Source organism: Balaenoptera ricei, chromosome 13 (assembly GCF_028023285.1).
Source record: "Balaenoptera ricei isolate mBalRic1 chromosome 13, mBalRic1.hap2, whole genome shotgun sequence".
NCBI classification, from domain to species: Eukaryota; Metazoa; Chordata; class Mammalia; order Artiodactyla; family Balaenopteridae; genus Balaenoptera; species Balaenoptera ricei.
In genome coordinates this window covers 66,894,991-66,909,105 of record NC_082651.1, presented here as the reverse complement: position 1 = coordinate 66,909,105, position 14,115 = coordinate 66,894,991, and the positions used below count along the sequence as shown (strand labels likewise).

The following is a 14,115-nucleotide window of genomic DNA, read 5'->3' as shown; positions in this document are numbered from 1 at the left end:
TTACTTATTTTTGGCTGTATTGGGTCTTCATTGCTGCGCACGGGCTTTCTCTAGTTGTGGCAAGCAGGGGCTACTCTTTGTTGCGGTGCATGGCCTTCTCGTTGCGGTAGCTTCTCTTGTTGCAGAGCACGGGCTCTAGGGTGCATGAGCTTCAGTAGTTGCAGCACACGGGCTCAGTAGTTGTGGCTCGCAGACTCTAGAGTGCAGACTTAGTAGTTGTGGCATGCAAGCTTAGTTGCTCTGCAGCATGTGGGATCTTCCAGGACCAGGGCTTGAACCTGTGTCCCCTGCATTGGCAGGCAGATTCTAAACCACTGCACCACCAGGGAATCCCTCCAATTTCATTGTTTTGCATATGGATATCCAGTTTTCCCAACACCATTAATTGAAGAGACAGTCCTTTGCCCACTGTATTCTTGGCAACCTTGTGAAAAATCAGGTGACCATATATGCATGGTTTTATTTCTGGACTCTCTATTCTGTCCCATTGGCCTAATGAAGCAATCATTAGGCCCATTGATGGACCTAATGTCTGTTTTTATGCCAGTACCATACTATTTTGATTACTGTAGCTTTGTAATATATTTTGAATTAGGAAGTATGATCCCTCCAGCTTTGTTCTTCTTGTTCAAAATTGCTTTGGTTATTTGGGGTCTGTTGTTGTTCCATGTGAATTTTAGGATTGTTTTTTCTATTCCTGTTAAAAAAAAATTGGGATTTTGATAGGGATTACTTTGAATCTCTATGGGTTGCTTTGGGTAGTATGGACATTTTAATAATATTAATTCTTCCAATCTATGACTGGATGTCTTTCCATTTATTTGTGTCTGCTTTAGTGTCTTTCATTAGTGCTTTATTGTTTTTGGTGTACAAATCTTTCACCTCCTTGGTTAAGTTTATTCTTAAGTACTTTATTCTTTTTTTTTTTCGCTATTGTTTTGGGATTGTTTTCTTAATTTCCTTTTTGGATAATTCATTGTTAGTGTATACACACACAACCGATTTTCTTAAATTAATTAGTTTATTTATTTTACTTATTTTTTGGCTGTGTTGGGTCTTCATTGCTGTGCGCGGGCTTCCTCCAGTTGTGGCGAGTGGTGGCTACTCTTCCTTGCAGTACACGGGCTTCTCCTTGCGGTGGCTTCTCTTGTTGCAGAGCACGGGCTCTAGGTTCACGGGCTTTAGTAGTTGTGGCATGTGGGCTCAGTAGTTGTGGCTCACAGACTCTCGAGCACAGGATCAGTAGTTGTGGCGCACAGGCTTAGTTGCTCCGTGGCATATGGGATCTTCCCAGACCAGGGCTCGAACCCATGTCCCCTGCATTGGCAGGCAGATTCTTAACCACTGCACCACCAGGGAAGTCCCCACAACTGATTTTTGTATGTTGATTTTGTATCCTGCAACTTTATTAAATATATTAGTTCTAACAGTGTTTTTATGGAATCTTTAGGGTTTTCAACAAATAAGATAATGTCATCTGCAAACAGAGATAATTTTACTTCTACCTTTCCGATTTGGATGCCTTTTATTTCTTTTTCTTGCTCTGTTGCTCTGGCTAGGACTTCCAGTGGTATGGTGAATAGAAGTGGCAAGAGTGGGCATCCTTGCCTTGTTCCAGATCTTACAGGACAAGCTTTCAGTTTTTCACCATTGAGTATGATATTAGCTGTGGGCTTTTCTTATAAGGCCTTTATTGTGTTGAGGTATGTTCCTTCTGGGTATTATTTCCTTCTTTAAATTTTCTGGATTTCCTAGGTATTTTATATGTTCTATTTGTATGTACTAGGAGTCAGATTTTAAATTTGATAGAATTTGTTGTATTTCTTAAAAGAATATTAATTGGTTGTATTTATTCTAGTCTCTTAATGTCACATTACTTTCTTAATTTTCTTATGCTTTTCTAAATGTGAACAATGGGGAAAAGGTACTATGAGCACAATTCAAATAAGCTGGCTTCAGAACTCTTTAAGTGGCTTTTAGTTATTATTTAAAAATTAAGAGTGTTTTTTTTTTCCATTGTCAAAGTTTTCTACTGTTTATGCAAGTTGTTTTTTTCCTTAAGTCATCAAAAACAGTCTTGGTTAACATCTCTATTAATATGTTTTGATTTTTAAGGACACTTGGCTTTATCACCTGACTGTTGCAGCTGGAAGTAACAATGTAAATGTTGGATCTGAATTTGAACAACTCGTTTGCAAATTGCTAAATATAGAAGGGGAACCTTGTAAGTTTATAACGTACAACGCTTTATGGTTTATGAAATGGGCCCTAACTCCCTTAGCCTAATAGAATTTTCACTTTGCGGGTTCCTGTTTCCCTGAGATGTACCCATCTTCTCATAGGCTTTGCTTGTCACGGGCCAGGATTCTCACTGTGGTTCTTCGGCTCCAAGGACACCGTCATTCCTTGATATGTCCATATCCTGTCACACCTCTCTGCCTTTGCTCACATTACTCCCTCTGCCTGGAACACCCTTCTTCCTTCACATTCCCCACCAACTTGATGAAATCCTACCTACCTTAGGAGCTCCCCCAGCCAACCCATCCCAACTCAACATCTGGCTCATAAAAGGTGCCTAATAAATGTTAAAATTATATCCCAATGCACTTTACCATTTAAAACTTTTATAGCATTTGTTGCTTTGCACTGAAGCTTTTTTTATGGCTAAGGTTTCCCCATTGACAGCCTAGATTCTAAGCTCTGCTTTACTTAATAATAGAGATCACATTTTATTTGCAGTGTCTAGCATAGGAATTTAATAAATGTTGATTTTAGGAATGACTTCAAGTTCCTCTTTATCTTTCTGTCTCCTTCTGCTCTGGCTTCTCCTCTCTGTATCTTCCCCCAGCTCCCTCTCATGTACAGTCATCTCCCCACCTAGGTCACCAATCTTTAGCACATTTAAGCAACATGACAGTGTCCTGGTAGACTTGTTTTGGCCTAGAATATTTGTACCAAACTCTTCTAGCTTTAATTTATCCAAAACAGAAATAGGAGAATCCCAATGGCCTGGAAACTGAAATAAAATAATGTTATCAGAGGTTTTTCATGAGTTTTATGACTTAAATTGTGAGCCAAGCCAGAATGAGGTAATTTCTAAAGGGCTGATTTAATGTGAGGGCAAAATAAGTGATTCTTTCTGTTTCCTGTTCATATTTCATTCTGTATTTAGCCTCTCAGATATGGAGACACCCTACTTTGTGTCACAGCAAAGAAGGACTCATTTCTCCTTTGACAACACTACCTTCGGAAGCTCTACAGACAGAAGCAATTAAATTATTTAAGGTAAGATTTTATATGGAGTTATATATTGTTAAAAAATTTAATAGGAAAAAAATAAAACTTCAGATTATAAAGTTCCACTCTTTTCAAGAAAATTCAAAATGCGATGATGATTAAGAAAATCTACTGAAATAAAATTAGGTGAATTTAATATGCTTTCTGAGTGAGGATTTGAGATTTACTGCAGTAAACTATCTATGGTTTGGGCCATGTGAAACACTTAATATCAGAAGAATCATTTCCTCTTCAACCTCTCAAATGGAGAGATTCCTGACATCACTTGTACCTCAGTGTTGGGAGAGGGATCAATATCCTTCTTCTTCTCCAGTGCTACTCTCAAATTCTTATTACTCAACCTGTATTAGAAATCCATGGTGACTTGAAGCTTACCATTCAACTATATCACTCTTAATCCTCCACCCTCATCATCTCTGTCATCAGTCACCTTCTGGTAACTCCTCAAATTTCATTAAGGATTTTGGCTCCCAACTCACATCTTTCTCTCTGCCTCAAATCTTGCCATTACCCTGAATTACTTTACTATCACTTCACTCACCAATGCCATGGCCTTAAGATTCCTGACCTTCTCAATGTCAGTAAGCTTCCTCTCTACCCTTCTTCACCTTCCAATTCTCTATGTCCACACCCTGACCTCAACATTCCTCATAAGTACACCACTTCTAAAAGCTTAAATTCGAATGTGTCTTTCATTAACCATAATCTCTTAGCCCATGAGCTCTCTTATTTTCTTTCTTCCATTTCTCATCCTCATTAAGACATTTTTTTGAGCCATTTATTTTTTTTGAGATCAAGAGAGAGCACGATAACTGCCTCTTGGCTTTTCTTCCTTCTTTATCTAGTCTGGATGACTTTCATTAATACTCATAGTTCCTTGGGACCTGTAGTTCCGTGCATTCTTCAGCTGAACCCCAACCGAGATCAATGCTGCTGTCTTGCCTGCTTCCATATTAATCACATACATACTGCTAGAGAGCATCAAACAGCCGTATGGACTGGAGCCAATGTAAATCTGTGGTCTTCATTCCTTAGGGTCAGCTGTCTCTCTTTTTGCTTGTCTTTGGTCACATCCTCTCAAATTCCCTACTCAGTAATGCTCATCACAACAAACTTACTTTCTAGTTCATTGGGAAAATTAGAGGACATCAGAAATGATCACCTTGAATCTCTCTTCTCAACAGACATTCTTTCATCTATTTTTTCCTCCATTACTCCAGTCTCAGAATATAATGTACCTTCTATGGATTCATGCCTTGACTCTGCACTGGGACCTTGGTACTTCATTTTCCCATAGTCTCCTAAAGTCTCAATTTTTGTCTCTCTTTTGGCTTTTTCTTGCCTACATTCCACCCATCTCAAAAAATTATATATTTACTAGGTAATACTAAGGAATTGTTGTTAATTTGGGAAGGGGATAATGATGACATGATGGTTATGGGAAAAAAATCTTTATCAGTTGGAGAGCCCTACTGAAGTATTGGTAAAATAACATGATATACATTAGAATACTACGGAAAAAAAGTGGATGCAGGGGTTGAACGAAACAAATGTGGCAAAATGCTTGTTGACAATTGCTGATACCAGGTGATGGGTACATTATACTGTTCTCTCTACTTTTGTTCATGTTTTAAAATTACCATAATGGAACGTTTTTAAAAATCCACCTGTAGAATACACAAATACCCAAAGCAAGAAAGACTTTATACAAATATATTTGAAAATCTGGTTGAAGTGATCAACTTTATAACAAAATATAAATGGCGAAAACCAATTACACAGGTGAATGAAAATTTAAACAGGGAAATTTACCAAACTTTATAAGTGTGGATAATTTCAATGCTGTTTAAACTGTCCCAAAGTATAAGAAAGAAGGAAATTTTGCAAAATTTTTTTCTTTTACTTTTTTGGGGGTAAATCTCAAACATATGTAAGAGTAGAGAGAATATTATGAAGTATAAGATACTCATCATCCAGCTCCACAGTTGTCAACATATGACCAATTTTGTTTTATTCTCCCCAACCCCATTGCTCTCCAAGATTGGATTATTTTGAAGCAATTCTCAGTCATCATGTCACCAGATTCTTTTTGTGAAGTGAGTATTACTTTGATACCAAACCCCAGAAAATATTGTAGAAAACAGAGCATTTCATACAAAAACTAATAAAATATTAGTAAAGAGAATCCAACATCATACTAAAAGAATACTAATCATGACTAAGAGGGATTTGTTCCAGGAAATCAAGGATGGCTAAATATTAAGATGTCTATTAATATTATTTATTATTAAGTCGACAGTCATCTCTATAGATGGTGAAAAGGCATTCATAAAATACTGATATTTCCTTAACATAATAAAATATTTCTGCTTAGTAAAAACAAATGTCATGCTTTATGGGGAAATGCTTTAAGCATTTTCATTAAAGTGAAGAACAAGACAATGATACTCCCATTAATATTTTAAAAACTTCTTATTAAAGCATAATCTGTATAGAGTGTATCCCCATTATTATTAATATTATTATTATTTAGCATTCTATTAGTGGTACTAACCAATTGCAATTAGGCAATGAAAACAAATTAGAAGGGAACAAATTGGAAATGCAAATATTTACAGATTATATAATTGTATACCTGGGGAAAAAAACTTAAAAAACTACTACAAACAGAAAAGATAATTCAATCAGATAGTGAGGTACAAAATTAATAAGCAGAAATCAAAACTTTTTACACGTACAAACAACAACCAGTTAGAAGATAAACGGAAGAACTTCTGCTTTTTGGCTGTGATGGAGCAACAGGAACTGGATTTACCCTACCAATGGTTTTCAGACTGTTGAATAACAGGGTGTGCAGGACAGTGATCCTCAGGAAAACAAATGAAGTAAGCTTTACAATCATTGCAGCTTAATATCTTGGAGAGAGTTTCATGACCACAGTGCATGGAGGGACACCCAAATAGTGCTTGGCAGTCTTCCTGAGTTACCAAGACAGAGTTCAGAATTTGAGGAGGCCAAGATGGTTAGAATTCACAAAACTGAGAGGAGTGAGCAGAAGAGAGTGGGAAAGTGCTCCACAGATTCATAGAGGGTTCCTTTTGAGTTTTTAGCTGAGACTGATAATCATATGTGTGTGAGGAAACTACCTGAGGCTAGGGAAAGAACTACCAGAAAAGAATAGGCAAAAAAAAAAAATTCCTGGAGCTTACACATAGCTGAAAATAGTTTGTATTCCTATCATCCAGAATGGAAAGACTTCCTAATGCACTAGGCAAGATAGAAGTCACATTGATTTTTAATAACCTAACCTCAGAAATGGCATACCATCATTTCTGCCATATTCTACTGGTCACACAGACTAACTCTAGTACAATATGGAAGGGATTGCCACAGATATTGTCTGAATATCAAGAGATGGAGATCATTGGGGGCCGTCTTGGAGACTAGCAGCCATACTTCATATATTCAAGAAGGTAGAGGAAAGCATAAGCATTTTAAGAAGAGTAATGGAAGATATTTAAAAGATCCAAATTGAACTTTTAGAGATGAAAAATGTAGTGGCTAAAATGAAAAAAATACACTGGATGAGATTAACAACAGGTAAGATAATGCAGTAGGCAAGACTAGTGAACTTAAAGACATAGCAAGAAAAATTATCCAAAATGAAACACAGAGTTTAAAAAAAACTGAAGAAAATTGAATAGAGTACAGTGAGCAATGGTGTATTTTCAAGCAGCCTAACATATATGGAATTGGAGTTCCACAAAAGGAAGGAGGGCAACAGAAAAATATTCAAGGAAATAATGGCTTAAATTTTCTTTTCCCAAATTTAATGAAAACTATAAAACTCTCAAATTTAAGAAGCTCAGTGAATCTCAAACAGAAGAAATGTGACAAAAACTACTCTAATACACATCATAATCAATTGCTTTAGACAAATTATAAAGAGGGTGGTGGTTTGGGGAGGAATAACCTAACACATAGAGAACATAGATAAGAATGACAGCAGACTTCTCATTGAAAACTATACAAGTTATAAGATAGTGGAGTAACATCTTTAAAGTACTGCAAGGAAAAAAAATCTATCAACCTAGAATTCTATATCCAGTGAAAATATTTTTCAAAAACAAAGGTGACATAAAGGCTTTTTCAGTTATATAAAACCTGAAAGAATTAATCCCCAGAAGACCAATACTACAAGAAATGTTTAGTGATGTCCTTTAGGCAGTCAGAAAATGATGCCAGATGGAAATCTGGATTTATGCAGAGGAATGAAGAGCACTAGAAATGGCAAATATGTGGGTAAATATATAAGAATTTTTCCTTCTTACTTCAATCTCTCTAAAAGTTAATTGACTGTTTAAAGGAAAGATAATAACATTGTATTGTGGGGTTTAAAAATTATACATAGAAATAAAATATATGACAATAATAGCGCAAAGACTGAGAGAGGGGAAATGTAAGTATACTGTTATAAGGTTCTTTTTTTTTTTAATTATTAACACTTTTTAAATTACTATTTATTTATTTATTTATTTTTTGGCTGTGTTGGGTCTTCATTTCTGTGCGAGGGCTTCCTCTAGCTGCGGCAAGCGGGGGCCACTCTTCATCGTGGTGTGCAGGCCTCTCACTATCGTGGCCTCTCTTGTTGCGGAGCACAGGCTCCAGACGCGCAGGCTCAGTAGTTGTGGCTCACGGGCCTAGTTGCTCCGCGGCATGTGGGATCTTCCCAGACCAGGGCTCGAGCCCGTGTCCCCTGCATTAGCAGGCAGATTCTCAACCACTGTGCCACCAGGGAAGCCTGTTATAAGGTTCTTATACTACAAGAAGTGGTATAATATTCCTTAAAGGTAGACTGTGATAAGATTAAAATATATGCTAAAACCCTAAAGCAACCACTTAATAAAAAAATGTCAAAGAGGTTTAGCTGATAAGCCAATAAAGGACATAAAACAGAATCATAAAATATACTCTAGTAATTTTTTAAAAGGCCGAAAAAGAAGAAACACAAAAAGAACATATGAGACAAATATAAAACAAATAACAAGATAGAAGATTTATTCCTGATCATACTAATAATTACATTAAATTTAAATGGTCTAAAGACTCCAATTACAAGGTTGAGATTGTCAGATTGTATAAAAAAGCAAGATCCAACTATATGCTGTCACAAGCAGTACTTCTTTTGTTTTCTGACATTTGTTGTAAGGAAAAAAAAGACTGACATTTTAAAATAGCCTGCTCAAAAGAAACTGATTTCACTCTCAGAACTTCATTTTACTCCCAAATATCAATGTCATTTAATAAGCCCAATATATTTAATTCATTGAAACAAATATATATATATACATATATATATATATATTACACTATAACTACAAATTTATTTAATACATTATTACAATAATTTGGGGTTCAATTAGCATGCAAATATTTTTAAGAATTCATAGATAGAACACTTTATGAGTATTGAAGTTGCTTCCCCTGCCTTTAGGCAATCCATCCTAAACTTTCTCAGGCAGGAGTACCTACTCCTCTAGTCAGGAACAAAACAAATTTTCACAGTTTTATTACAATGAACTGTTAAAATGAAGAATGATAAGTATTAATATCCTACTTTGGAAAATGTCTAGGAAAGATTATGCTATAACCTTTTCCTGGTAACCTACTCCAAAATTTAATCTCTTTGGGGGAAAAAAGTGTTTATTTGCATTCATTTTAAGTTGTTTAGTCTACTATTTCCCAAAATATTTTCCTCAGTAAACTAGTTTTTAAAGATGCCAATTGGTATTACTAGAAGAAAATAAAGATGGGAAGGGATTGTAGTCAAATAAATTTAGAAATTCTGTGCTGTGTAGAGAATACAAAGATAAATAAGAAAGAGTCCTTGTCTTTATGAAGTTTATAGTCTGGTAGACCAGAGGCTATTACTGTTCCATATGCCCTTAAAATGAATGCATATTCTGCTCTGAGGTGGAGCATTCTACAAATGAGTTCAAGCTGGTTGATAGTGTTGTTCAGGTTTTCTATATCCATACTGATTTTTCTGCCTACTTGTCCTCTCAAATATTGACAGGGGATATTGAAATCTGTAACTTTAATTGTGAACTCTGTCTGTTTCTCCTTATAGTCCTATAGGTTGTTGTACCATGTATTTTGAAGCTATGTTATTAAAACATTTAGGATTGTTATGTCCTCTAGATGAACTGAACCCTTTATCATTATAAAATGACCCTCTTTATCTCTGGCAGAATTCCTTGCCCTGAAATCTACTCTGTCTGATATTAATGTAGCCACTCCGGATTTCTTTTGATTAGTGTTATCACAATATATCTTTTTCCATCCTTTTAAACAAAAGCTATTGCTAAGAAGAGAATCAATATTTCATGCAGAATAAATCTAATCATTTCTCACCCTGAGTATATCTATTTTTTTTGTTTAATTCAGACCTGCCAACTTTTTATAAATGCAGCAGTTGACTCTCCTGCAATTGATTATCACATATCTCTAGCCCAGAGTGCTTTGCAAATCTGTCTGACACATCCTGAGCTACAGAATGAAATTTGCTGTCAGCTCATTAAACAGACAAGACGGAGACAGCCACAGAATCAACCAGGACCACTGCAGGTATCTGTTGATATATACACATGCAATTTTCAATGATGTTGTTTTCCTGATAGTAAGAATAATACATATTCAATACAGACATTTGGAAAATTACAAAAAGTATGAAATGGAAAAACAGCTATTAATATTTTTATGTATATCCTTTCAGTTTCTATATTTATATGTAAATGTGTATGTGTATATCTTTATGCACTCACAGTTTTTCACATTACTAGAGTTACAGTATGCATACTACTTTTTAAAAAGTATAGAACATAATCATTTCCCCTGTAGCCTTCAACAGTCTACAAAACATTAATACTAGTTGCATTAATAGCAATTACTATACATTTAGGTTTTTCCAATTATTTTTCCTATAATAAGTACCACTACAGTAGACATCTTGGAACCTAAATTTTGTGTGCAAGTCCAGTGAATTTCATTGAGTCACTTCTAGAATTTTCCTATATCTTCAACAATGTTCAGTGTAATTCTTTTAATTTCTTTCCAGGTTAAAAAATAGTATTTCACTATTGACTTTGGATGCAATTTCCTTAATTATTAGTGCAGTTGAATTTATTTTCAGGGGGTTTTTGGTCACTTGTGTTTACTCTTCAATGAATGCCTCTTTTAATCTTTGCTTACTGACTCCCTGTCAACTACAGGATAAAATAGAAATTTCTTACCCTAGCCTGTAAGACTCTCAGGGGTGGATCCAGGTTTTGTGGGACTTGAAGCTTATGCAGTGAATACTCTCCAAGAAAAAAGAGTACAAAATACATTACTTTTACACATTTTAAAGGAACGTATGACCATTTCATATGACTATGACAGCTCATCGGGCCTGTCCCAGGGACTTGGAGGGGATCTGTGCATGAGAGGGGTTCTGAAGCTTAAGCTTTATGTGAATCAAGGGCCCTTCATAGTCTGGCTCCAGTGGCCTCCTCTTTCTCCACTTCATTTTGTACTTCCTGCCTCCAGTGTACAGTGAATGAATAAACTCTCCCCATTCTTCAAACACACCCTGCCTTTGCATTATCCTTCACCTTGCACCTGGCATTATTCCTGTTACCTGGATCCCTCTGCTTTCTTCCTACCTGTGACTTCACCATCCATCCCAAGCAACATCTCTCCCATATATTCCTTCCTGACTTCCGCAACAGTAAGTCATTCCCTCCATTGGTTATACTTAAAAAATATTACAATGTATTAGCGATGTTATATTATAAATTACTGTTTCAGTATATAATGTCTTCTCCTGGACTGTAGGTTCTTCAAGGGCAGGGCCTTTGCCCCTTCTCCTTTTTTATATGACATTTAAAAAATTATTGAAGTTATACTTGCTTAATTAAAAAAATTAAGAGAGAAAATAGAATATAGTCCAGAGCAAGAGAAGAATAAAAATCACATACAATTCTATTACCTAGACATACCTCTGTTAATATTTTTGTACTTGCCCCTTATTTAGGTATGTATGTATGTATGGGTAGATTGGTTTTGCTTTTTGTATAAATAATTTTTTTTTACTATTTTTCAATCTGCCCTTTTTCAGTGCCATTACTTATATTTCAATGAATGAGTTAATACATAAATGAACAAAAAGCAACAGTTTCCCTAATCTTTGGGTGTGATATCAAAAAGGACTACCATATCATGTCTTCTGGTACCTCGGTTGTAGACAACAATATATACAACTAGATGGATTATGGTTCTGACCCAATATGAAGCTTTTATGTTTTTATGTATTATAAACGCTCTAAGCAGATAATGTATATATGGAAAAAGCAAAAACACTGTGGGGTCAAGTAAGACTGTCATCATCCCTTTGCTCTCACAGCCTCTGTCAGTCACACTCGCCCTGACTTGGATCTCTGACGACCACATGGTGTCTGACCTGTGATGCTTCTCTTTGCCCAGGGCTGGCAGCTCTTAGCGCTCTGTGTTGGGCTCTTCCTTCCCCATCACCCTTTCCTGTGGCTCCTCAGGCTCCACCTAAAGAGGAATGCAGATTCCAGGTATGCAGAATTCTAGCCAGCTAAACCATTTATGTGGCCTCTGAGTGGTCTACAATAAATCAAAGTTATTTAGTAACCTGCCAGGTACATTTGTGGAAGAATGTGTGAAACAAATGTTGGTACAGGAAGCCTTTGGTTATCATTTATGTGGAGCTGGGAAAATACTTCCTTTGTTATGTTAAATCTCTTATGGAAGATTACAGCAAAAGCTTGAAAAACTGACAAAGAATATTTTAAGTGAAAAGTCTATGTACATTTCAAGTATGAATGTCTTATCATTAGTGGGTGTTCATTCAATAAAAGCAACTATTTTGTTTCCTTATTTTTCCTATTACTATTTTCTTCACATTGAATTCTTTTATGTAGAAGACTTCTCTGATGGTCTTCCCACCTTTTATAATTGTATGTATTTGAATTACTTCAGAATTTTTACTCCTTTGAAAAGGGCTCGTAAAATTCAGCTGTCAGAGTGGCTTTCTTACAGTGGGACCCAGGGCACCCAGCCAAGGGTTATCAGGATCATTTTGTCCAAGAGGTTCATATTAGGTTGTTTAAATAGACTCTGGGATTCAAACAAACAAACAAATGATGAATCAAAAAACAACTTGGAAGCAGTAGGAAAATATACTCCAGCTCATAATATGTTTTGGAGACTCTGTCCTCAAGGTCATGTGATTTCAATTGCAGTCACTGAGGACCCCCTACCCCTGCCAGACAAAGGTGACATTTTAAAGTCTACCTAGAAGGCACTGGAATAAAAATTTATTTAGAGATGTTATCAACCTGATTTTATAAACAGAATAAAAATTATATATAACAAATGAGGGCAAATAAGATCTCTATCCAGCTTTTACTGGATTTATTTACTCCAGCAGTTTTGTTTAATGTTTAACATTTTTAAAGAAGTGCATGTTTTGTAAAAAAGGAAAATATATTTTTATTTTTGTTTAAAGATATTTTCTTACCTTGCTTAGCAGGAATGGCATTAACCTCTATGTTCTTCAAAAGAGAACTCCCCTCATCATGCACTTCTTAAGTTATCCTGCACTAGTCTTCATACAGTTATTTTCTTTATATTTGTTAATATAATCACTGTATATTGACCATAAAACGTCTGGTAATTTTAAATTTATTTTGTGACTATAATAATACAATAACAATGAAGATTGTTTTGTGGGGAAGTCTGGTTTAGTCAGTGGCAAAAGTAAAGACACTAGAATTTGAGAAAAGTGACAGCAGTTAATATCACTCAAAAAGAAAAATTACTGTCAACATTAGCATAATACATTATAATATTGTACACCAAGGAAAGCTTTCTTAGTGGTTTCATATATATAAAAGGTTGTCTTAATTAAATTTGTTCTTAGGCTTTATCTTAAGTTTTGTATTATAGGACAGAATTTGGAAAATATGCCATTTATTGCCAGCGATGTGTAGAAAGAACGCAACAGAATGGAGATCGAGAAGCAAGACCCTCAAGAATGGAAATTCTTTCCACCCTTCTTCGAAACCCGTATCATCATTCTTTGCCCTTCAGTATCCCCGTACACTTCATGAACGGGATATATCAGGTAGATTAGACTTTCTACCCAATGAAAACATGCTTAGTCTAGAATTCTAAGTGCACTCTGTGGAATTGGGAAGTGAGACTGTCTCCCTATTTCTGTCAGCTCCTGGCAGTGATAAATATGCAAATGTATTAGACCTTCTGTCAGGACAGCTGAGTTGTGAAACAGTTTTGCTAAAAAGGATTCACACTAAAATATCCATAATTGAACCAAATAAGGGAGGAGTTTCACTACCATTATAATTCCGATGGAGAAAAACAAAAAGGTTGAGGCCTTTCCCCACCTGGGTACTGGCTAGGTGAGGAAATAATTACTAACATGTGGGACATGTACAGGTTTAGTCTCTTTAAAGTCTCCAGATCTCAGGAATTATCTGGGAAAACTGTCCAAGCCCTCCCAACTCAGATCTAAATGCTTGCTTATTAACTCAAGCAAACATGTTCCAAAGCTAGCAATTAGTCTTTGTAGCTCTAAGCCTTTTATCACGGAATTCAGATACTTAACTGCATATTAAAGAAACAAAAATTAAATGCTTAAAAATGTTCATTTGTTTGTGTATTCCTTGTTTATTTTTTTCCCTTTGCTTAAAGATTACATATTGTACTGTAGTTCTTGGTTTGCTTCTAATG

General features: G+C 35.6%; 1 protein-coding gene across 5 annotated transcripts in view; it reads left to right on the top strand.

Moving 5' to 3' along the window:
* The window catches only part of PLEKHH2 (pleckstrin homology, MyTH4 and FERM domain containing H2), a 121,696-nt gene that overhangs the window by 85,700 nt on the left and 21,881 nt on the right, over positions 1–14,115 (top strand). For all 5 annotated transcript variants that reach the window (XR_009506593.1, XR_009506594.1, XM_059943463.1 and 2 more), the window contains 5 exons: positions 2,116–2,224; positions 3,173–3,285; positions 9,745–9,924; positions 11,821–11,918; positions 13,312–13,489. Coding sequence is in view for 3 of the 5 variants with exons in the window: in XM_059943463.1 (XP_059799446.1) it covers positions 2,116–2,224; positions 3,173–3,285; positions 9,745–9,924; positions 11,821–11,918; positions 13,312–13,489 (678 nt within the window). In the remaining 2 variants the exon portion in view is untranslated. The remainder of the gene's footprint in view (positions 1–2,115; positions 2,225–3,172; positions 3,286–9,744; positions 9,925–11,820; positions 11,919–13,311; positions 13,490–14,115) is intronic.